We start from the raw sequence: 25,382 nt of genomic DNA, 5'->3' as shown, positions 1-25,382 counted from the left end.
ATGAGAATTAAATCAGTCCTATATAGCATCTAACATGTAATAAATGCTCTATAAATACTAGCAATTATTACTACTATCATTGTGAATTATGAAACCCCATCTACAGGATGGGAAGGGTCAGGGGAAATAAGAAGTACAACAGAAAGGGAAAAGAAAAAGAGACTCATTTACTGAAACAAAAAGAAATGGAGTTATGGGAAGACTTCGAGGGAGACAAAAGATAGTGAACTGATTCACTTCATACTGTGGAACTGTGAGAAAAGAAGTTTCTGTGTTAAGACAGCATCTTTTTTGCAGAGGATAGAGGGAAATGGGAGCTAAAGTGAAATAATGCTTGTAAGACATCCACAGCCTTCTCAGAAGGCCATGCACTACTACTAAAAAAAAAGTCTGCAACTGTTATGGGGAAGAGGAGTTGGCTGCTAGTAACTGCAAGGAGCTCATGCTTCTTCAGCACAAATACACATCAGTTCTACCTCTCTTACGGTTGACCCCACAGCACAGAAAGTTGAAACCTAAATGAGGAAAAACAGAAAATTATCACTTACTTCTGGGGTTCTACCTGCTTAACAGCAGAATAAGCACATTAAAACAAAAACAAAAACAAAAAACCCACAACAACTCTGAAGTTTAAAATTATCAACTGGACCTGACCTGATGACCCCCAGTACCATACTGTGAAATGTTAGATGATTTTCTGCAGTTCTAGGTAAATGTCAAAAAAAAAAAAAGAGAGAGAGAAGGAGAAGCTCAGGCAGAAAAATTCCAGGGGAAAAAAAAAAAGAAAAATTCCAGAAGTGATCATAAAACTTGTAACCCAAACAATTTCACACTGGAGTGATTTCAGATTGGCAAAAAAATTTCAGGTATAAAGCTCCTTGCATGCAGGCTTCTATCCTTTTAAAAAAGACTGTGTATACATTTTATTTGATGGTCTTCCACTTGTGAGGGCAATTTGGTAATATCTAGCAAAAAGCCTTAAAAACAAATATGTACGATTTGTTCCAGAAGTGGGAATTTATCCTAAGGAAATAATTAGTCAAGTGGACAAAGACATATATACAAAGATATTTATTGTAGCATTGTAGATAATAACTATAATTGGGTAGATATAATGGGAAAGAATCTAAATGAACAATATAGGTGATGTAAGTCGTAGTGCAGTCATAAAATGGATTAGTATACAACCATTATTTTTATGTGTAGGATAAAATCCATTATTTTTATGGATAGGATGTCACAATAAATTGTTGAATGGAAAAACGTAAAAAATTATGTAATGCAATATTTTTCTAAAACACTTACCTATAAAGTCACATGTATTTACACACATAGAAAAGGTCCAAAAGATTATATACCAGAATGTTAAAATACAACTATACTGGATAGTGGGATTAAGTTGATACTGTAAGTTTAAGCTTCTATTTTTCCTTATCTATATAAATTTTCTATAACAAATAATCAGATAATTTAACAATTAAAGGAAAGAGATACACAGGGATGACTTTATTATCTTTCTCTGTTTTATAACCATTTTTCCCAGTAAACTAGTGCTCAACAGTCCCACACATACAGACCACCATCAATCCCCTCCTCACACATTAACTCAAGCTCATTACAACATATTATGCTGCTGCAGAGATAGAGGAAAAATGTGAAAAGATGTCTAGAAAGCTGCTGACAATTCCAAGCTACAAATAAGCAGGAGTCCTATACACTCCCTCCCATTCTTTATTAATTATTACTTTGAGATGCCTATACAACCTGAAACAAACCTGTATCAGCATATATGATAAGAGGTTCTCTCTGAAGAATTTACCTTTCATATCCTTCAGAATATCAATTTTCTTCTATAAAACAGGTATACCTTATTTCAGCAGATCTCCTGGATACTTGAAAAATAAAGATCTAGCCTCAAAATCATGAAAATTAGCTGAGAAATCTTTAATGTTACTAAAATAATTTCACAACGCTGAACTAGCCAAGTCAAGTGCCTAAGTGGAAATAGCCCAATCAATTCCTGCTAAAATACAAAGATGAATCATCATACCATGTCACAGAAAATGTTTCTGAGTAACACTGAGTACTGGTCTCAAGGAAGCACTCCATTTTGGTCCTTGGCCCCACCCTAAATTGTGTTTGTGATGAAAAAGGTACCCAAGAGGGTTCCCTGGTGGCGCAGTAGTTGGGAGTCTGCCTGCCGATGCAGGGGACGCGGGTTCGTGCCCTGGTCCGGGAGGATCCCACGTGCCGCGGAGCGGCTGGGCCCGTGAGCCGTGGCCGCTGAGCCTGTGCGTCCGGAGCCTATGTGCTCCGCAGCGGGAGAGGCCACAGCGGTGAGAGGCCCGCGTACCACAAAAAAAAAAAAAAAAAAAAAAAAGGTACCGAAGGCCTTAACAGAGGAGATAATTGAAACAAAGATATTTTCTGACAGTAAATAGCTCCAAAATATGAGTTGTTGTTCCCCTCCCCCACCTTGCTCTCAGTGTGTGGAACAAAACAGAGTTGGCCTTAATACCAGAGCCTCTCCCAGTGCTTTCAGAGCAGAAGCATTTCCGTCGGAGGTGAGATGACATCATCTACCAGATGAGAAACTAAGAGGCAGTCTGTGACTGACTTCAATGTTTGAAGTACTCATATAATTTGGGGAGGCTAGAAGTTGGCCGGATGTGCATTACTCAGACGAGTTTTGCCTGAACGGGTCATAGAGAAGCAATTCCAGAGACCTACCAATACTACAAAAATGTGTCAATAATTCCTATATAAAGCAGAAAGAGACAAGCAGACTTTCTGGAAGCAAAATGCTAATTCTTAGAGGGTCTCCTGGTTGATAATATCGAGAGCCAGAGATTTCAAAAGAAAGAAAAAAAAAGAGCAAAAGCAAAAACCTGCACAAATCAGCCCAGTTGTTTGCTGGACTATCTCAAACAAGCTTTGTGGTCCTCTTTAACTTGAAATACTGAAATTTAATTATACCACTGCATGTAGGAGGCATAATATGTTATCCAAATGAAAATACTCACAAATATGTCTGAAGTGTCAGCCTACCTAATGAGAAATACTGCTGAGCACACAGCTCTAAGAGACAGTGTTAAAAGGGGAAAAAAAAGGCACTATTACTATGCCCTCAATAAGAACTAAACCAAGCCAATTAAGAAAACTAAGCCACATCTTAGAGAAGAGCTAAATTTTGTTTCCTAGCAGGTGTCAATTTTTCCTAAGGATCTTCTAGAAAAAATGAGAAAGGCAAGGATGCTCTTAAAAACAAAAGCTCAAAAGCAGTTTGATCTACCAGTCCTGGGGTAAGCTGAGAGCCAACCTGGCTCAGCTAAGAGCCAACTAAGTAAGTAGCAAGGAATGAGCCGCAAATTTACTAAGACCCATCTTGACAACATACAGACTTTATGCAAAGTCTTTGCCACTATTAACAATGTCTTTGAATCTCACTTTCCTAATTTGGAAAATGAGAGGGTTAAATTAAAATATCTCTACACTTCCCTCTAGTGATAATTTTTTTAAAATTTATTTATTTTTGGCTGTATTGGGTCTTCATTGCTGTGTGCGGGCTTTCTCTAATTGTGGTGAGTGGGGGCTACTCTTCATTGTGGTGCGTGGGCTTCACATTGCAGTGCTTGTTACAGAGCACGGGCTCTAGGTGCACAGGCTTCAGTAGTTGTGGCATGCAGGCTCAGTAGTTGTGGCGCATGGGCTTAGTTGCTCCGTGGCATGTGGGATCTTCCCGGACCAGGGCTAGAACCCGTGTCCCCTGCATTGGCAGGCGGATTCTTAACCACTGTGCCACCAGGGAAGCCCTAGTGATAAATTTTGCTTCTAGTTCTATAAGCCAAATTTCATGGTTCTCAGGCCTCAAATATGTATCTCTTAGCAGTAAAATTTTGGTTGAAATTTGTGAAAAAAATCTGAGTCCTTCTTTAAAAGATCTGAGTCTCCTGGATAAGCCAACCCACAGCCAAGAAGCAGTTGAGATTTCTGGCATATCACCACCTCCCAATTCTATTTCCAAACCTGGTTCTATCTATCTTGAAAAAAAGCAGTGGATATTGCTGGCTTAGAATGTACATATTTGAGCCGAGAAAGTAACCTAAATGATATCATAATGAGCATAAATTACCTCAACAATGCACTTCAATCACCTCCCAGACACTAATGCAAGAATATAAGAGATATGGCCAAGTTACTTCTCTGCTATCCCTTTTATACAGGTTCTTGTCAATGACAACAACTTGGAGTTTACCAGGGATGTTTACCTACACTGTGCACAGAAAAGCTAATATACTCTAAGCTATTTATATATCCCTAAAATAAAAAAAAAAACTCTTCCCATTCTCTTCCTGTAACTTCCCTTTGCCCACTCCCCATCAACATTACTGATCCTTTGGGATAGTGCTTATTCTTGGTTAACTCCATATTGCTCAGCTTAGTACACAAGGCAAATAATAAGATATATGGAACTCCCTACAAGGAATCTGCCCTTCTCTCTCTTTTTACCAGTCTTCTTCAGACTCCAACAATAAGGTGACTTTTTGGGAATCAGATATTTTAAAATTAATACATATTATACAGCCATTACAAACAGACTAATTTCACAGGAGAAAGAAAAATGATCAGTAACAAAGTTTAAAAAGATGGAGGGGTTGAGGGAAAAAAGTTCACTTCAAACAAAAAAAACAGTAAAAGAAACAACAGAAGCTCATAGGAGATATGAATGAAACAGAACCAACACATATGTACAAACTAAACAATGTTCTCTTTTGATAGAAAAGGGTGAAGAAGTGAAGGGCAACAAGGGAAATGAACTAGGAAGGGGTTTCCTCTAGGAAACACCATCAGTCCAAACACTCTCTCTTTGATACTGAATGATGGGCTGGGGTTTGGAACACAGAGAAACAGAGATTCTCTCTGCCGAGCTATCAGAAACAGCATACTTCCTGAAGCATACTTGTATCCTTGATCAAGAGGATACACCCAGTAAAAAGAAGAAAGAAACTGACAACTTTGGTCTTTTTGCTTTCTTCATGTCAAGTAAGAATATCCCAAAATTCTAGGAAAGAAAATATACAGCTTAAAGGACAAAATACCCCCACATACTTTCCTTCTCTCCAGTTCTGAATTTGGCCTGGTGTTATCGCTGTTGTTCACTTCACAGGCTATAGTTTCCATTATTTATTATCAAAGAAAAATAGACTGATAAAATATTTAACAGCTAGTAGCTAGCACATATTTAAGCAAAGTTATTAATCAGAAGTTTTATATCAAACCAAAACAGCACACAGAAATTAACAAACAAAACATAATATGTATTTTGATATTCAAAGCTAACTTATAAGTAGTACACATTACCAATTAATATCAGATACTGGATACCTAATAAGTCTATATAATTATACTTGACAGTGGGCTTGAGCAGCCATGGTGGAAATAAATGGATAATTAAAAACAATGACATTCTAATGTCAGTTTTCCGGCAAAATCTACCAAGGGGACAAAAGAAAAAAGGAGGGGCTAGGTGGGTGTAAACCCTCTGCGGAGAAAGCAAAAAGAAAAATGTCTCCCTACTTATAAAAAACCAATCAAAACGAAACCTGGTGATATTCTGCCTACATGGCATTCTGTTCTATCTTTACATTTCCAAATTTCATTTTCTCACTCCAATAAAGTGGCTTAAGTTGCTTTATTTTTCACTAGTATGGAAGAATTGAAGGGAAAGAGATCAGTCTACAAATGGCCTACACTGTACCAAAGAACACAGACAAAAAACCCCTACCATTTGGAGTTATCAGATTACAGCATACATTTACTGGTGGAGCTCTGCTGAGAAGAACAAAGCCACCAGAATCAAGGACTGATAAGACTGGCTTTACTACAAAAGTTCCAAGTAAAAATCTTCTCTCCTGTGTCTTCCAGGGTCTCTCTCAGTAGTTAAGGGAAGTAAGAAAAGGAGCTGTAAAAGTTACCTCCAAATCATTTGTGCTCATGATAAAATCACTTGGTGACGTGTGACAATTTCAGAAATGTTCTGGTCTGAAGCAAAAGGAGCTATAGGTTCATGATCTTCTAAGGTTTCAAGTGCTTTTTCTTAGGGGAGTCACACATGATTTTATCACACAGCTCTTATTTCAGGGGAGCAAAGGACACCTCAACACTCTAACTTTACTTTTTAACTCCTCCACTAACTTCAAATCAAGTCTCCAAAACAGAAACTCTTTACTCCCTTCCTGGTGGTAAAAAGGTGACTCAGTGACTGAATTTCAAACTCTTGATGGACTAGTCAAACTGCAGACAGGGGGCTCTCTTACACTGGTGTGACAGATGGTCGCACTGTCAACAGCACCTTATCAGGGCTGATTTTATTTTTATCAGGGCTGATTTTATTTTTTAAGTGGTGCCACTGTCCAAATAATGAGGATAGGAGGGAAAGGAAGAGAAGGAATACATTTCCTTTAACACATGAAACAGCTGACAGCAAACTGCATCATCTTTTCTTAACCAAAGTTTAAGAACAAGCACATAATGGCTGCTGTAAACTGATATTCATTTATAATTGCCTCCCTCCCACAAATCCAAACATGGTAATTACTCCCATGGGAAAAGATCTCTCAGACATCTCTCAAATATCTCTCAGAGTGAATGCTTTGCTCTACCTTCTGTATTTCACTTGTCAGCAGCTTAAAAGACCAGCTCTCGCTTAATGGTGAAATAATATAGACAGGAGTTTAATACTGGCAGGGAACAACTGTTCTAAATTACCTGTCCTTCCTAATTTGAATGCCAAAAGATTTTGAGCCTCCAAAGGTTATGAGTGACTTATCTAAAACATCAATCTGTCCCTGAATCCTGACATTCTTATTTTGTATCCACTTTCAACACTGCCAGAGAATCTTGCCTTTAGGATTTCAGTTTCACCAATATTTGAGTTCAGCTAAACACCTAAGGACAGTAACTTGGTTTTAGGATGATTAAAACACAAACACACACAGAGTCCTACCTTGAATTTATACAAAGCTAGCCTTTAACAATTTAGAAAATCATAAACCATTGTTTATTCCTGCCAACGTCTTAACTCCCCTGGTACCATCCGGACAGAGCAGCACTCCCCTCCAATCACAAATAAAACACATTCTCAGTAGCCTTTTTTGCATCAGAATCAAACATCTTATCCTCTTCAAAAACATATCCTTGAAAAGAAATATTCTATTAAATTAAATTCAGTAAGCCAAAACCTAAGTGAACATGCACATACACCAAAAAGTCAACACTGCATATCTGCACACGATAATCCCATGTTTTCAGAAATATTTATGAGAATTTTTCTTAATTTCTTAATCCATTTCAGTATTTGCCAAAGAAGCAGAAAAGGAGGGTGTTAAGAAACAAAAGTTAAAAAAGGAATCTAAGCTATTTATTTTTAGTCATTTTATATCTTGACTTCACATATGAACACAGTAGAGCCAAGAAGGAGCTGTAAAGTCCACTAAAATCTAGTCTTTGATTTTCTGGTGAAAACACAATAGCAAAAAACATTTATTCAATCTGAATTACATCCTGCTAGTCCTCGGATCTGGCAGAAAATATAAAAACATACAAAAATATCAAATAGTGACATCTAAAATAGATAGTAGGACTTCCCTGGTGGCGCAGTGATTAAGAATACGCCTGCCAATGCAGTGGACACGGGTTTGAGCCCTGGTCCGGGAAGATCCCACATGCCGCGGAGCAACTAGGCCCGTGCGCCACAACTACTGAGGCTGCGAGCCACAACTACTGAAGCCTGTGCGCCTAGAGATCGTGCTCCGCAACAAGAGAAGCCACCGCAATGAGAAGCCCACGCACTGCAACGAAGAGTAGCCCCCGCTCGCTGCAACTAGAGAAACCCTGCGTGCAACAAAGACCCAAGGCAGCCGAAAATAAAAAATAAATTTTTTTAAAAAAAGATTAACCTGGTTTCTAATACCTGATTTGATAGTTAAGTCTGTTTAATGACTGTACACAACCATTCTTCTTTCAGCACTGGGGGAGGGGGAGAAGAGGCTTTAAATTGAGGAGCTACTGTATTAAAAACACTGTCATTTTAACTTTATCCTTCTTCACATTTAGAATGCAACATGAGTTGTTCTGGCCTGCTAATCCTTTATAGGAAAAGTAAAAATCACCTCTCAAGAAACTAAAAATAGATGTACATAAATAAAACTGCAGTTTGGAAAGAGATATTTGTGACTAAGTATTTGCTCATCTGAACTGGAATATGAAAGGTGGAACCCTCTATTTAGTCAACTCAAGATGGGAAGGATGCAATCCCAGGCCTAAGGAAATGTCAATGTCTCAGGTAAAGCATCCATCATGTGGCAGCCTCTCCTGTTCACAGTGTAGAGGCAACAGTCACTGTGGAACCCCAGGCATTTCTGATGGAAACTCTAGAACAGTTTCTGACTCAAACTATCCCCCCCCACACACAAACCCCAACACCACATTTTCCCTCCTACACACAATCTGTTGCTTTTCTTGTGGGCTCCTCAGCCCTCCTCAACCTTCAATAGTTTCTAACCACTTTGAGCTATGTTCCCTGGCTCACTTCTCCAAGTGCCAATGTCGTGCCTAATCATTCCTCCAGTCCATTTCCTATTATGCAATATTCGCCACAGCACTGAGAGCCACCCCCACCCCATCCTTCTCAGGCCTAATTCCCAGCATCACCTCCCTCAACCTTTACTGCAAATCGAGACGCCACCGTTCCGCCTTCTCCATCTGTTTACAGGGTCTTTTAGCCCTGATTTTCCACATTCCTCAGGTTTTCTTCAAAACCTCCCATTCCTTCCCCAAGTTGGGCAATCTAGAGATGGGAGTCTCCGAAGGAGGATGTTTGATAAAATGTGTACGTGTTATCTGTGCGAGCGCACGCGTGTTTGGGGGCGGGGGGCACGAAGTGAGAAGGAATGACGCATTAGGGGAAGGCTCTGACTAAAAAGACGGCTCCAATAACTCCCACCACCAACAAAATCCACAATTCCCTAACTCCCCAGCAATGGAAAGCGTTCCATAACGCTTCCATACCTTTTAAGTCCCATGGCTTCTCTTCCACAGTTTCACCCAGTTAATCCTGCAATCAACTTGGATTCTACCTGCCTCTCACACTACGTAATTCCTCCCTACTTATGAAGCCTCCATTTACTCTACTTTTCTCTACTCCCTTCGGTTCCCTTTCTGTTGCCTTCCTACCCCCACCGTCAATCTCCTGACCTTAAACAATCTTCCTGACCCTACTCCTTCAAAGTCCTCAACCCAGTCTCCTCGAAGCCAGCCAATGTTCCTGACAGCTTCCCCTTTCTCAGTCAAATGCATCCTTTCCTCACACTCCCCCTGCCAGCTCAAAAAGCTAGGGAAGCCTAGTCCACTGTCCTCCTTACCGGCAACGACTCGGACATCCCCAACTACAGGTGCCCTTCCTGGGTCTTGCTCTTCCTCCCATCGCACAGCTGTCAACAGCCCCCAGCCCACGCTCCGCCCTGATTACCTGAGGACGAGGTGCAGGGAGGGACCCCGGAATCCGCGGATGAAAACCCAACCGCCGACGACCCAGAGGAGGCCGACGCCATCTTGGCAGCCCCCTCCCCCTCAGCGGCCTTGCTCCCTTTCAGTTTTCTTCCTCTTCTCGGAGTCTAATCTTCCCCACGTCTCTTCACAGAACCCGCGTTCTGCGGGCCACCTCCCCGCCCCCTCTCTCAGATACGTCGCGCCGGCTCCGGGACCAACTCAGGGCCGCACCATTCGGCGGGCATGGGGGAGAACTCTCGTCTCGCACCCTCTCAGCAACTTTAAGCGCTTTCCGCGGGAGCTACTTTCCCCTTTCACAACAGAGGAAACTCAAGCCAGCTGCCGGGACCCCGCGTCCGGACCAAACCACACCTAAAAGAACAGGGTGGGGAGTGAGAAGTCCCAGCGGAGCGAATGCCCCCTCCCCCTCCTCCCTAGCCACAGCCTGTTTATCGCCCAACCCCACCGCTCCACTCCCGGTGGCCAAGGTAATCCAGGCATCGCGCATGCGCCCAACCTTCTCCTCCGCGGCCCATCCCATCCAATGGGGGAGGAGGGAGGCCCCCAGAGAAATCAAGCCAATCAGGAGGCTGCTTCTGGTCACATGACGCGGGTCCCTCGCGCCCTAACAAATCCAAGGGTCGAAGACGGCGCGCCCCTGTCTACGGTGCCTCGGTGAGTCAATCTACGTTTGACTCTTTGAAGGGACTAGGTTGCGAAGAATCTACGTTTGACTCTTTGAAGGGACTAGGTTGCGAAGTCTGAGCAGGGGATCAGAGTACGCGGGGCTGACCCTTTCAGTTCACAGCCCAGGAAGAACTCCCGATAGAAGCGCCGGTGTCAAGTCAAAGATGTTAAAACGTCGAATATCACAAAACATCACATTCCACCAAGTATTCTTCCGGCTTTACTGTCTTGTTTACCATTTACTTAAACATGCGTGCATGTCTTGCCTTCCTCTGAATGATATTCGAAACAGATCTACACTTTGCCTCAAACGCAATACTGGGCACAGTGATTGAGTTGAGTAAATATTTGATAAATGAACGAATAATGTCCACTTATTTGATAAATGGACAGGAATAAAGACCTGTCCAAAAGGGCCACGGAAGGCGATCAGAAACCTAACACAATCTTCCTGTGATCCAAGCCCGTAGCCTCTCTCAGTTACCTATGCTCCAAAGGGCATGGAGACTCAGAGAAATTCCCCATTCTAGTCTAGTCTTCGTACTAACCCCGCTCAATTTTAACAAAATACCCTGGAGATTATGAATCCTGATGGGGATATGAAGACCTGACTATCTCTCTCTGAACAGACTGTAAGCTGCTAGAGAGCAAGGACTGTGTTTCACCCTTGTATCTCCAGCTCATCCCATGACGTAAGTCTGTACATAGTAGGGGCTCAATAATTATTCGTGGAATGAATAAATGAAGAGGAAAGGAGGGAAAATCCTGGGTGTTGCAGCCCCCAACATGGGCCTGGTTATCCTCTATCCGGATGTCTTCTGGGTCTTCGAAAGGGAACATAGGACCTGAACGTCCAGAAAATATCTCCAAGCATTTACCTCTGCCTTCTACCCGCTGCCTCATCAAGATCTAAAATAATTGTTTCCCTGCTGCCACCTGCTGGGTTATTCATCTTCCTTTACGTACTGAAGGTAGACAAACTTCAAATGCTTGGATTACCACTTATAATTCCATAGCAGTGGGATTGTGTAACATTGAAGTATTTTATGATTCTGATTTTAATATTGGAAATAGACCAATAAAACCCTGACTTACCAAGGCGGTAAGTCAACAGGGGGATCTTCTCCCTCAGATTTGATCTATGAATTAGATTTCAGCCCTCCTGAAAGAAGAGACCCCTGTTTTGTAGTTTCTTAGGGGTTTTTGTTTCTCCTTTATGTACCAGAAAATAGCTACTATTACTCCTACCACCTTGTATTATGTCAGTCTGTTTGCTTGTTCGTCTCCCTCATAAGACTGTGAACATTTCAGGGCAAAGATTACATCTTATCCATTTTTATATCTCAGACGTCTAGAATAGTGCCTGGCACAGAGCAGGTGCCCAGTACATGCTCCTGAATATATGAATGGATGAAGGCAAAATTTAAAAAGTGGGGTTAGGGGTGTTTTCCATATTTTCCCCCAAACCTTGTCTTTGCCTCCACTCCCAGTCAATCCCTGGGGTGGCCTCTGAGTCATAGAGCCACTCTTCCCCAGTAACATTCCTGGCATAGCAGTACTGGGGTGACGTGGCAGGGTGTGGAAGCAGGGGCAGAACAGGACACATTGGCTTGGTGTCCCCAAGGAAATGCAAAAGGGAGTTCACCAATATATCCTTTAGAAAGGGGGGTGGCAATCTGGTGATCTCAAAATACAGACTTGAAGGAAATCATGTATACACAGACACAAACACACATATCCTTACTAAAGTGACCTTCATGTCTTAGGACAGTTCCTAACGTCAAAATGGAGTGGCTAGGTCAACATAGAGGCAAAATAAGAGGATGGGTATCTTATTCACTAAATTAGTCATTATTTCATTCATTCATTGAATTAGCATTATTTAGCCTCAACTACATCCTAGGCACTATGGGAATTCCTGGTATACACAGATGAAGATAAAGTCCCTGGCCTCAAAAAGATCACAGACTAAAGACAAAGACAGACACAGAAATGATTAGAATAAAACATAATAGGTGCCATCGCAGAGTATGCACAAATGCTGTGTTTTGAAAACCATATTTTCAGAATAAAAAATGGGAAGAGAAGTTGATACACTCTTTTTTAAATTAATTTTTATTGGAGTATATTTGCTTTACAATGTTGTGTTAGTTTCTGCTGTACAGCAAAGTGAATCGGTTATACACATACATATATCCACTCTTTTTTAGATTTCCTTCCCATTTAGGTCACCACAAAGCATTGAGTAGAATTCCCTGTGCTATATATAGGTTCTCATTAGTTATCTATTTTATGTATAGTAGTGTATATATGTCAATCCCAGTCTCCCAATTCATCCCACCTCCCTCCCTCCCTCCTTGGTAACCATAAGTTTGTTTGCTACATCTGTGACTTTATTTCTGCTTTGCAAATAAGTTCATCTGTACCATTTTTCTAGATTCCACATATAAGTGATATTATACCATATTTGTCTTTCTTTTTCTGACTTACTTCACTCTATATGACAATCTCTAGGTCCATCCATGTCGCTGTGAATGGCATTATTTTGATACATTCTTTTTTAAAATATTTATTTTATATTTTATTTGGCTGCCTCAGGTCTTAGTTGCAATATGCAGGATCTTCGTTGCGTGTGGGCTCTTAGTTGCGGCATGTGGGATCTAGTTCCCTGACCAGGGATCGAACCCCGGGCCCCCTGCATTGGGAGCGTGGAGACTTAGCCACTGGACCACCAAGGAAGTACTGATACATTCTTGGTAATACCACAAACTATTTGAGATTGGAACTATTCCCGAGGATTTAGGAGGCATGATCCCAAGTGTTATAGGAGCTGTGACTGGGAAGAGAGGAATGGGTGTTGAGAAGACTCCACTGTCTTATAGAATTGGAATTTTTCCAGATAGACAAGAAAAGAAAGAGATTTTTTTTTTTTTTTTTTCGGTATGCGGGCCTCTCACTGTTGTGGCCTCTCCCGTTGCTGAGCACAGGCTCTGGACGCGCAAGCTCAGCGGCCATGGCTCTCGGGCCCAGCTGCTCCGCTGCATGTGGGATTCTCCCGGACCGGGGCACGAACCCGTGTCCCTTGCATCGGCAAGTGGACTCTCAACCACTGCGCCACCAGAGAAGCCCGAAAAGAGATTTTAAGAAGGACAAGCATGGAGGCATGACAGTGAATCGGTGTCAGGGAAATGATGCTAGAATAGAATGATGTGGCAGGAGTTGAGGCTATGAAAGGCAGGGAGAGGCTAAATTATGAAGGACCTTGAGTGCCATGTGAATAATTATCACCTAGGGACTTCGCTGGTGGTGCAGTGGTTAAGATTCCACGCTCCCAATGCAGGGGCCCTGGGTTTGATCCCTGGTCAGGGAACTAGATCCCACATGCATGCCTTATCTAAGAGTTCGCATGCCGCAACTAGGAGCCGGCAAGCTGCAACTAAGGAGGCTGCCTGACGCAACTAAGACCCAGAGCAACCAAATAAATAAATACAAAAAAATTAATAATTATCACCTACTAAACATATATGTGCTTACTAAATACTGTGCTAAGCAGTTAACAAGGATTACATTTCTTAATCTTCTCAACCATCTTAAAGGATAGGTATTATTATTAGTCCCACTTTACAGATGAGAAAACTGAAATTCAGCGAGGTAAAGCAACTTGTCCAAAGTAACACAGCTAGAAGACCTTAAGCTCAAACGCAAACTCAGGTCTGGCTGGCTCTAAAGCTGTGCTCTTAACCACACTACTATTCTGCCGCAAGGATTTTGGACTTTATCCTGTAGTTGACGGGGAGCCATTAAAGATTTTTGAGCAGAAGAGTGACAAAATCTGGGTTTTTAGAAAGGTTTCTACTGACAGCAGAGTGGAAAACGTACTGGAGCAGAGGGAGACTGACCTCTTCTAAATGAAAATTTCTAGACTCCCAAATTCTGTACTTGGGGTAGTGGGGCTCCTGGTGTCACCGACTGGAGTCATTCCACAGCCCAGATGGGCACGCGAACTGGGGCGGGGAGCTTGGGGTGGTCTCTACGCAGGAGTGGGCGGGGCTGAAGCTTTGAGAAGGCCTAGGGGATGGGACTAGGAGCCTCTCGACGCTCTGCTACTTCTGCCTGTAGGCGACCGACTTCCACCGCCCGCCCGCAGGTAGTGGTGTAGAGCACCGAGCCCAGAGAACGGTGCTGGGTGAGGGGCTGCTGGTGGCAACGCAGTTTGTGTAGGCGATATGAGCTTGGCTGGGGGCCGGGCCCCCCGGAAGACCGCGGGGAACCGACTTTCTGGGCTCCTGGAGGCAGAGGAGGAAGATGAGTTCTACCAGACGACTTATGGGGGTTTCACAGAGGTAAGAGCTGGGCCCAGGAAGAGGGAGGGAAGAAAGCTAAAAGGAGGCCTGACGAAGGGAGAAACCTCGGACGAAGAAGGGGGTAGAGAAGAGAGAGGAGCCCTGGTAGCTGATCCTCGAGATGGGGTGGGCGAGATGGGGGGATAAACTGGAGTCCTAGAATGGGAGCCCTGGATGGACTTGGAGAAGCTGTCCGGAGGACTCCAGAGTGTGGCCGAAACCTACTGTGTATTTCCCCAGTTGTGTCTCTAAGTGCACTTTTGACGTGTCTAGCATATGCCAGGCACATCGTAGTCACGCGGTATATACACGTTGGCCCACTGCCTGGTTATTAACGTGAAATATAGAAAGGAACCTCTCAAAAGAAAATTAGAGGGACTTAACCTACTCCTTTTTCAGCTTTCAGATCTCGTTGTATAGATGTCTTCGATAACCGTTCCTTGATTGTCCTAAAAAGTGTCCCCGTATATTTCCTTCATAAAACATATTTCAATTTGTAATTAGATTTGGTTGGCTTATTTGCGTATACTTTCCCATTAGATTGTAAGCTCTGTAAGGTCAGAGGTGGTCTGTTTTGTTCAACAGTATATGTCCGGTGTCTGGATTGAGTTGGCACTTGTTAAACTTTTATTGATGGAATCTATCCATTCTTTAAATGTTTTAAGCGCCTAGAGCAAGCCAGTCACCGTGACAGGCTCTATGAAAACAGAGAGAATTAAAAACACCTCTTTGTCTTTACATATTCCAGACTCCAGTGGGGGAATTAGCTGAGTTAACAGTCAGTTAAAATATTGTGTGATAAGGAGTAAAATAAGTGTTAAGCATAGGGTTCTGTGGTAACACATGGGAGCCAAAGTTGTTGTTTGGGATGGGCATCCTTGAGGGACATGATGTCTGAACTGAGGACAGTATGAAAAGTAGGTCTTGGGTGGATGAAGAGCAGTAGGACTGGAAGCAGGAAGAGGAGGAAAGTTAGTCCAGCGAGGGGGTGGGGCAGAATATGTAAAGGCACTGAGATCCCTGTCTGGAGCTCGCACACATACTCTCATTCTCCAGACCATGAAGGAGAATAAAAGTTAGAGGGAGTAGGCATGGGTCAGATGCTGTACGGCCTTGTGAGCCATGTTAAGGAGTTTTGCTCTTCATTCCAAGGACTGAGAGGATTATTTCATGATCAGATTTGTACTTTAGAAAGATCACACTGTAATGAGGAAAATGATTTGAAGGAGGCAGTGGGAGTGGAGAAACATGGAGAGGAGGGTTCAAGAGAAATTAAGAAAATAGAATCCACAGGACTTCCTGACTGATTAGGAATCATTACTTACACAGCCCTGACCAATTAGTTTAAAATAGAACCTTCCCATCCCTCCTCCAAAGGCCATTTTCCTATTCCTGTCATTTTACGAGTTATTATCTAATATGTACCCTTCATGCTTCCAAAAAGCATTTAAGGAGGCTTACCATATAAACAAAAAGTAGGAACAGTAAAAATAGAGACAGATCAGAAGAAATTGTACCAGGAGCCTCTGCTAAAATGGTAATAGCAGTTGATATTAAATTTAGCTGTGACTTTCCTGGCAGCCAAATCCTGAATTTCTTTTTTTAGTAAGAAAGAAGCATATAAGTTCTTTAAGAGAGATAAACGTATTCAGCATTAAACCTAGGGAGAATTGTATCGTTATATATAAAGTAACAGGGGTTTGGTAGATGTTGTAAAAACATTCTCTTATCTAGTCGTGTCTCTTAATGACCCTCAATAAAAGCCAAAGGAATGGTAGTAAATACGCAACTTAGTGAAAGCATTTCAATTGGGCACTAAGCTAATGTGTAGTTGAACTACTACCCTCTGGTGATTTGACTTAATACCAGGTCAGGGCTGAGGGGATGGATTAATGTGTTCCCAGGTTGTCTTTCACAAACATCAGTTGGGAGGAAATGATGGTCATCAGTGCAAGACTGAACGCTGGCTGGCTTGGAGTGTCAACTGTGTTATTTGCTTACTTTGGCACCATGTGTACCAAGATTAGCCCATTTATCTCATCATTGACTGAAGAGAAAGCCACATGCTTGAGGTGCAGCCCTGCACAATTAACTCTCCTGCCCCCAACTGTTTTTTTTTCCTCTTTCCTTTTCAGGGTGGCTGCTGTTTTAGCCCTAGCTTGTATCACCTCAGGCCTTGGCTCTACTCCATGTTCTCTACTCCAGCGCATCCGACCACCTTCAGAGCTTTCTGAAACACCCCTTGTATACAGTTTTCCCCTCCGCCCAAATCTTCGGTGGCTTCCCATTATAGATAGTAGTAGTACCCAACTATTTTTCTGTCCCAACTCATCTGAGGAATGAGACATATTTCTCGGTAACTTTAGTTTACTTCAACAGAGATTATCAATGCTGGGACAAGTAAGGAGAGGGAGAGGATGGAGAATCACTGGCCTGCAAGTTAAAGTCATAAGTTTATTAGCCTGACATTTAAGTTTCTCTACAGATTGAATGCAACCTTCTTTTCAAATCTTGTCGCTCTATAGGGCAATCAGTTAATGTTGGAAGGAGGCTGTACTGGAGCCAAAAGCAGTCAGCTAGGAAGACTTCTTGCTAGAGACAAACCTTCTGCTTTACTTAGGTCTAAATGCTTATTCTATCAACATGTTATACACATTCCTGCTTCTGCATCTTTGTTTCTGCCATTTGATCTGCCCATGATTCCTTCTTCCCTCTTGGTTATCTAAATACTACCAGTATTTTAAACCATGGCTCAAGTCCTCTTCATTCTTTAGAGTCTAAAGCAGGGTTTAGTAAACTATTATCTGCTGGCTGAATCTGGCCCACTACCTATTTTAATCTGGCCCTTTACAGAAAAAGTTTGCCAACCCCTGTTCTAAAGGAATAAACTCTAAAGTTTAGACCTTCCCAGGCCATAGCAGGTGTACCTTCCTTTGAACACCTGTAATGTTTTATTGCCTTTGGTAGTTTACATGTTGCCTTGTATTAAAACTTCCTTTTATAATTATGCTGTGACATCTACTAGACTGTGAGACCCCTGAAGGTAGAGATCAAACCATATCCTTTTGTACCCCAGCACTTAACACAGTGTGCTACAGGAGAAGGGCAATCAATTAATGTTAGAAGGGGTGGTGCTGGAGCCATCAGCTAGGAAAGCTTCTTGCCTGAGGCAAATGAAAGGTTGGGATGGGAAGGAGAGTGGGGCAGCCCTTATCAATAAGCAAAGGGATTCTCTTCCTCCTGGAGGGGCATTAATAACTGATGCCAGTGAGAACCTCATCTCCCTATGTCCTCAGGAATCAGGAGATGATGAGTATCAAGGAGACCAGTCAGACACAGAGGATGAGGTGGACTCTGACTTCGACATCGACGAAGGGGATGAGCCATCCAGTGATGGAGAAGCAGAAGAGCCAAGAAGGAAGCGCCGAGTAGTCACCAAAGCATATAAGGTGCAGGGGAGGCCTGGTTTTCTTGGACTTCCTTAATTTGTAGTCTCCCTTTCATCAGGTCCTAGTTGTCCCCACACCAATCTCATTTCCTACTGTGCTGGTTTTCTCTTCCTAAGATCTTCATCTTGTTTCTTCTATTTCTTCTCTTCCCTGGTGTCTGATTCCAATCTGTCCCCAGGAGCCTCTGAAGAGCTTGAGGCCTCGAAAGGTCAGCACCCCAGCTGGTAGCTCTCAGAAGACCCGAGAAGAGAAGGCGCTGCTTCCACTAGAACTACAGGATGATGGCTCTGACAGTGAGTGGGGATGTTTGGGTCAACTGACAAAATTGAAATATGGTGATAAAATATTGTATTAGTGTTAAGTTTACTGAAGTTGGTAACTGTACTATGGGTATGTAAGGACAATTCTTATTCTTAGGAAATATATACCAAGTATTTAGGGGAAGAGAGCCATGATGTGTGCAACTTAACTCACAGATTATTCAGAAAACACACACACACACACACACACACACAGAATGCAAATAGGGCAAAATATTAACAGGTGATCTGATAAAGGATACATGGGTGTTTTTTGTACTATTCTTATAAATTTTTTGTAAGTTTGAAATGATTTCCAAATAAAAAGTTTTAAAATTAAAAAAAAATACAGAGGAGGTAGACATGAATTCAAAGATTTCTCCCTCTCTTATTTTCTTCCCAGGTCGGAAGTCCATGCGGCAATCTACAGCTGAGCACACACGACAAACATTCCTTCGGGTACAAGAGAGGCAAGGCCAGTCACGGCGGCGAAAGGGGCCCCACTGTGAGCGGCCACTGACCCAGGAGGAGCTGCTCAGAGAGGCCAAGATCACAGAAGAGCTCAACTTACGTTCACTGGGTCAGTCTGTGGTTTTCAGAACAGTGGGTAGAGGGGCTGAGGAGCATGAGAAAAACTGAGACCTGGAGGACCCAAAGAACTGGAAAGATGGAGATTTGGGACAAGGGAATCAGAAGAAAGAAATGGGGAGAGTATGTGATTAGGAGCAAGGAAATAAGCAGTTTTGAGGGCTCTGAAGAACAAGTTATATTGAAGTACTTTGGTGTAAAATAAGAATCGTATAGAACTCAGTTCAGATCCTAGTTCTGCTGTTCATTTGCTGTAAGACTGCAGGCAAATTACTTGCAACCTACTTGCATCTTTCTCTCCTTGTTCACAAAATGGGGTGATGATGCTTACTTTAATGATCATGAGAATTAGAAATTGAGTAGAATCAGTCAGTTCATGGGATACATTGCTATAAAGTAAAAATTCTTTAAAATCTCTTCAGTTTATGTGCTATTGGGCACACAGTCATGTATGGTAATATATTCTACAAAAACATACATTTCTTTGAAGGATGGTGAGGATTCTCAGATCATGAGAGGTACGTGAGAAATTGAGGGAACAGCAGATTTCGTACCTCCCATCACATGCTCACTCTGGGGCATACTTTCATTGAGTGAAACAACAGGTGAAATCTCCTACAACATTTAATTTGTTATTTCTCTCTCTCTGAATCTCTCTCTTTTTTGACTAAACACATATAATTGAATGTGTATAACCCAAATACAATTTCACTGTGGAGTAGAAGATTGTTTACCCAGAATATTTGGACCCAACTCATTTCAGTTTAATGATAGTTTTGAAATGTAGATAACTTAACTCCAAAAGACCACAATGACTGAGAAAAGATTTAATTCATTTCCAACATTTTCAAGATGTATTCTTGTGACATTTTTTTTAATATATTAGCTTTAAAATGGGAAATATAACCTCTGTCTGTATAATGGCAATGCTGTGCTTTAAAATAGTAGCTATCTCTTAAAACATATAAGTGACTGAGAACCATCACAAATAACGTGGTCACTTGATGTCACTGTAATTACAATCTGTATCCTTTGACTACATTGATTGTTTCAGGCCACTGTAAAGAGAGTGATTCCCAGGCTTCTGATATCAGTAACTGACATAGGAGATCCTGGAGGGGCTTGTTTGGCAGGAGAAAAAATAATAAGTTCACTTTTGAACATGTTGGATTTGAAGTGTCTATGAGCAATTCATGCAGTGCTGAGAAGTCAGTCAAATACACAAAATCTGATTCTTGGACAAGATATCTGGGCTAGAAATATAAATTTGGAAGTTTTAGAATATGGATGGTAATTGACATTGGAGTGGATGAGATTACCGAGGAAGAAGAGTAGACAGAGGCTCAAGAAGGTCCTGCAGACACTAAAATGTAATGGTCTCCTGTAAGAGGAGGAGCTTAGAAAAGAATCTGAGAAGTGGCCAGAGAGTGGGAAACTCCAGGAGAGTTTGTCATAAGAGCACTAAGGAAAGAAACTGTTACAACAGAGTAGCTGCTGAGAGCTGCTGAGACACCAGTGAAGAGAACTGAGAAGTGTCCATTGGTTTTGGTGACATGGAGGTCAGAGATGACCTTAGCACTTTTTGGGGACCAGGCCATTTGGAAGTTGGTTGGGAAGCCAGACTTCTAAAATTTGGCCATGAAGGGTAGGAGAGGGAACAGGGAGGTCTGGGGTCAAGGTAGAGTTTGTCATTGTTCTGTTTTATTCAAAGATTGGAGAGTGTGTGTTTTTGGTGAGATGCAACTGAAAGAATTTAAAGACAGAAAAGAAAGAAAGGATTGTTAGTAGTGTAGGGTTTTGGAGAAATGGGAGGCAGGGTGGGAGCTAGGGCATGGGTGGAAGAATTGGCCTCCATTAAGAGGAAGGAAGGAAGGAAGGGTGGCTCATAGTTGTAGGGTTGTAAATCCAGAGCAGGACAGTGCAGTAGTTTTCATCTGATGTCTTTTAGGCACTGTCATCTCTCAGGTGTTGGGAATAGAGTTGGAAGCTTGAGAGTGAAGACTGTTTGAAATACTTGTGGAGATAGGATCATCTGCTGGTGTTGGCGGGTCTGTTGAAGTTTGGGACCATGAATTTCTGGGGTTCCACTCTACCTATTGTGTAACTTTTCTCCAGTAGCACTCAGCAATCCAGGTCTGGGTGAGGGAGTTTAGACTGACAAGAGAATGACTGATAGATTGAGGAACCTAAGCTCGATTTAAAAAGGAAAACGAGGGGCTTCCCTGGTGATCCAGTGGTTAAGACTCCACGCTTCCATTGCAGGGGGCACGGGTTCAATCCCTGGTTGGGGAACTAAGATCCGCAATGCTGTGCTGTGTGGCCAAAAAATACATAAAACAGAGGGTTTAAATTAATAAATAAATAAATAACAAGGAAAATGAAGCCTGGAAGGGGTGATAGATAGAATGAAGAGGTATTCAGGTATTAGAAGTACTGAAGACCTAGAAGAACAGAGGTATCTAGAGTGGAGCAAAGAGACCTGAAGTGTGGGGCCCAATAGGACACAGGCACATCCTGCCCAGGATGTGAGAGAATAATCAGCCTCTACCAGAGGAGAGTGTTGGCCTCTGTGGATGACAGGTTTCCCATAAGGCAAGTTTTGGAAGGCATGCTTATAGAGCAGGAGTTACAGAGGGTATAGGGAAGTGTTCAAGAGAAGGGTTGGAAGGTTGGCTCAAGAGAAAGAAAGCAATATTAGCAACCAGAATTCAAGTACAAAAGAGGTTAAATCACTGGGGGTGTGGGGGGATGGAGGGGCGGCGGGTGTGTAGTCCAGAGGACTCTTCTGCTCTTACTCTATCTAGAGAATTGTGTTCACAGTACCCACGTTTAAGGAGGACAAAGGGACCAGGAATATTTAGATCTGTTTATACATTAACAAATCTTTATTGAATTCCTGTAATGTGTGGAATGCTGCGAGACTGTGATAATGTATAGGTAATATGAGTCACAGTCACTGCCCTTAAGGAAGAGACTTATATACCAACAATGAACTGCCATAGAGCAGTGTCACTGGGTCCAGCAAGGGGAACTGTGGTGAACTAGAGAGGAGTGCCTGAAAGGAGGAGCAGTTACTCAGCTCAGCTAATTGTTGCCCTGTGAGAATACAGACACAGGGTTACCAGATTTTCTTATTATTTTTAAAAGGGACCAGAAATCTCTGTATTTAAATGTAATTTCCTGACTTTTAAATGTCAGCAACTAATTCAAAATTTTCTTTAAAATGCTATACAAATCAAGCAAAACACATAAGGGGGCTGCCATCTTGCAGCCTCTGCCATAGACTGTGATAAGTACAGGAATAGAAGAGTATTTTAGGCACAGGGGTGGCAAAGGAGGGAGTGACTCAGAACCATGCTGTATGAGGAATGGTTCAGTGGAAGGGGTGTTGTGATCAGCCTGGAGAGAGACGGACACTAATTTCTTTTTTTTTTTTTAACTGGGGTATAGTTGCTTTACAATGTTAGTTTCTGCTGTACAGAGAAGTGAATCAGCTATATGTATACATATATCCCCTCTTTTGGATTTCCTTCCCATTTAGGTCACCACAGAGCATTATGTAGAGTTCCCTGTGCTATACAGCAGGTTCTCATTAGTTATCTGTTTTATACATATTAGTGTATATATGTCAATCCCAATCTCCCAGTTCATCCCACCCCCCTTTCCCTGCTTGATGTCCATATATTTGTTTTCTATGTCTGTGTCTCTATTTCTGCTTTGCAAACAGGTTCATCTGTACCATTTTTCTAGATTCCACATATATGTGTTAACATACGGTATTTGTTTTTCTCTTTCTGACTTACTTCACTCTGTATGAGGGTCTCTATATCCATCCACGTCTCTACAAAAGACCCAATTTCGTTCCTTTTTATGGCTGAGTAATATTCCAGTGCATTTATATACCACATCTTTATCCATTCATCTGTTGATGGATGCTTAGGTTGCTTCCATGACCTGATTATTGTAAATAGTGCTGCAGTGAACATTGGGATGCATGTGTCTTTCTGAATTATGGTTTACTCAGGGTATATGCCCAGTAGTGGGATTTCTGAGTCATATGGTAATTCTATTTTTAATTTTTTAAGGAACTTCCATACTGTTCTCCATAGTAGCTATATCAATTTACTTTTCCACCAACAGTGCAAGAGGGTTCCCTTTTCTCCACACCCTCTCCAGCATTTATTGTTTGTAGATTTTTTGATAATGGCCATTCTGACTGGTGTGAGGTGATACCTCATCGTAGTTTTGATTTGCATTTCTCTAATAGTTAGTGATGTTGAGCATCTTTTCATGTGCCTCTCGGCCATCTGTATGTTTTCTTTGGAGAAATGTCTATATAGGTCTTCCACCCATTTTTTGATTGGGGTGTTTGTTTTTTTGATATTGAGCTGCATGAGCTGTTTGTATATTTTGCTTCATGGACACTAATTTCAACTATTTAAAGGACTGTCAAGTGGAAGACAGGTTAGACTTGTGTCCCTTATGGCCTTAAAAGGTAAAACAGTGTCAACAGGAAGTATGTTTCAGCTCAAAATGGGAAAGAACTCTAATGACTAGAGATGCCTGAAGATGCAGTGCACTGCCTTGGATGGGAGCAAGTTGACAGGGCAGTAACGGAGGGGTATCTGGGGAAATGAGTAGGCTCTTCATCAGAGGGTCCCTTTCAACTCTGAAGTCCTACAGTTCTGAGTGGGTGAGGAACCAAGTGGACCTAAGAAATGATGAGCAGAGAGGATGTGAAGAGGGGCAAGCAGAAAGCTTATGAAACGGGAGATGCTTGAGGGCCTTAGAGGACTTTCCTGATTGGCTTGGGTAGGCAGTGACTAGACAGCCAGGAAGATAAGAGACTGTAGGACAGAACTGGGGTTTGGGAAGACAGGAATTGACCATCCCCTCATTCCTTCCTGAAGAGACATATGAGCGGCTTGAGGCTGACAAAAAGAAGCAGGTCCACAAGAAGCGGAAGTGCCCTGGGCCCATAATCACCTACCATTCAGTGACGGTGCCACTAGTTGGGGAGCCAGGCCCTAAAGAAGAGAATGTCGACGTAGAAGGGTGAGTGAGTGAACCTCAAGGGGAGAAGAGGGGTGCAGTTTCTCCCTTCTGTATTCAGCTTGTGTTCCCTCAGCCCCATCTCACTTGCTTTCCTCACACAGCTCTCTAACACCTGAGTATCTTTCAGATTCCTCTTCCTGTCATCTCCTATTTCTATTTTAGCCTCTCTCTTCTCCTTTTCTGTTTTTCCATCCAGCTCTGCTTTGTTTTGTCCTATCACTTAATAGATTCTCTCAGAATGTTGCCACCCACTGCCTCCTCCTCTTTCCTCACCTGTCTGATCTCTTTATCAGTTTTCTCTCCTCAGCTTTTTTTAATTTTTAAATTATTTATTTATTTATTTGGCTGCGCTCAGTCTTAGTTGTGGCGTGCATGTGGGATCTAGTTCCCTGACCGGGGATCGAACCCGGGCCCCCTGCATTGGGAGAGAGAAGTCTTAACCACTGGACCACCAGGGAAGTCCCTCGGCTCTTTGTGTTTTTCTCTGTCTTTTCCCTCAGACTTGATCCTGCTCCCACAGCTTCTGCAGTGACTCCCCGTGCTGGGACTGGACCCGTCATCCCTCCTGCTCGCTGCTCACGTACCTTCATCACTTTTAGTGACGATGCGACGTTTGAGGAATGGTTTCCCCAAGGGCGGCCTCCAAAGGTCCCTGTTCAGGAGGTCTGCCCAGTGACCCATCGCCCAGCCCTGTACCGGGACCCTGTTACAGACATACCCTATGCCACTGCTCGAGCCTTCAAGATCATCCGTGAGGCCTACAAGAAGTACATCACTGCCCATGGACTGCCGCCCACTGCTTCAGCCCTGGGCCCTGGCCCACCACCTCCTGAGCCCCTCCCTGGCTCTGGCCCCCGAGCCTTGCGCCAGAAAATTGTCATCAAATGAAGGGATGTCTAGTCCTTAGAAACCTCTTTCCTGTCCTAACTTGGGGCTCTTAAGTTAGGGCTCTTAAGAAGGCTGCTTCTCCCCTTTGTCATCGCTGATCTTTGTCCAGCCCTTCTCTGTATTTCTTTCCCTATCTTTTCCCCTAGTTCCTACTGCTTTTGTTTGTGTTTTTTAATCTAATAAAATAGAAAGATCCCTTTTGTCTGGTGTCTAATCTAGGTTGGGAGCAAAAAGTATTTGTGAATGTCTGAGTATATATGGGCCTTTATATTTGTTTAATAGCATTTATTATGAGTTGCCCTTTCTACTTATTTATTTTTTTAAGGGTTACTTTTATTTTTTGGCCATGCTGCGTGGCTTGCGGGATCTTAGTTCCCTGACCAGGGATTGACCCTGAGCCTTCAGCAGTGAAAGCGCCGAGTCCTAACTGTTGGACTGCCAGGGAATTCCCAGAGTTGCCCTTTTTAAATTGTAAAATATTCATTCCTCCAACAGTTTATAAACCTTAAATTTAGACACCAAAA

At 42.4% G+C, this 25,382-nt stretch overlaps 2 protein-coding genes across 8 annotated transcripts in view; one reads left to right on the top strand and one right to left on the bottom strand.

The window, feature by feature from the left end:
• PIP5K1A (phosphatidylinositol-4-phosphate 5-kinase type 1 alpha) overlaps nucleotides 1–10,074 on the bottom strand; it is a 38,027-nt gene extending 27,953 nt beyond the window's left edge. The window contains exons 1-2 of one of the 6 annotated variants that reach the window (XR_010841006.1): nucleotides 9,530–10,034; nucleotides 477–515 (exon numbers count right to left, since the gene is read on the bottom strand). Coding sequence is in view for 4 of the 6 variants with exons in the window: in XM_067035672.1 (XP_066891773.1) it covers nucleotides 477–515; nucleotides 9,530–9,611 (121 nt within the window). In the remaining 2 variants the exon portion in view is untranslated. Of the gene's footprint in view, nucleotides 1–476; nucleotides 516–9,529 lie in introns of all 6 variants that reach the window. The other 5 variants (XM_067035672.1, XM_067035689.1, XR_010841007.1 and 2 more) reach the window with 5 other exon arrangements.
• A 4,016-nt stretch (nucleotides 10,075–14,090) lies between these two features.
• VPS72 (vacuolar protein sorting 72 homolog) lies at nucleotides 14,091–25,059 on the top strand. 2 transcript variants are annotated; one of them, XM_059080799.2, is made up of 6 exons: nucleotides 14,091–14,579; nucleotides 17,876–18,028; nucleotides 18,207–18,321; nucleotides 18,731–18,907; nucleotides 23,826–23,970; nucleotides 24,471–25,059. In XM_059080799.2, the coding sequence occupies exons 1-6, from the start codon at nucleotides 14,463–14,465 to the stop codon at nucleotides 24,856–24,858; spliced, it is 1,095 nt and encodes a 364-aa protein (XP_058936782.1). In that variant the 5' UTR covers nucleotides 14,091–14,462; the 3' UTR covers nucleotides 24,859–25,059. The 2 variants fall into 2 exon arrangements, with proteins under 2 accessions (XP_058936782.1, XP_058936792.1); XM_059080809.2 differs by having other exon boundaries at nucleotides 14,344–14,579; nucleotides 24,491–25,059.
• The last annotated feature ends 323 nt before the right edge of the window (nucleotides 25,060–25,382 follow it).

The sequence above is a fragment of the Kogia breviceps genome, chromosome 1, assembly GCF_026419965.1.
Source record: "Kogia breviceps isolate mKogBre1 chromosome 1, mKogBre1 haplotype 1, whole genome shotgun sequence".
NCBI lineage: Eukaryota > Metazoa > Chordata > Mammalia > Artiodactyla > Physeteridae > Kogia > Kogia breviceps.
The sequence above is the reverse complement of the archived record's forward strand: the minus strand, read 5'-3'. Positions and strand labels throughout refer to the sequence as shown.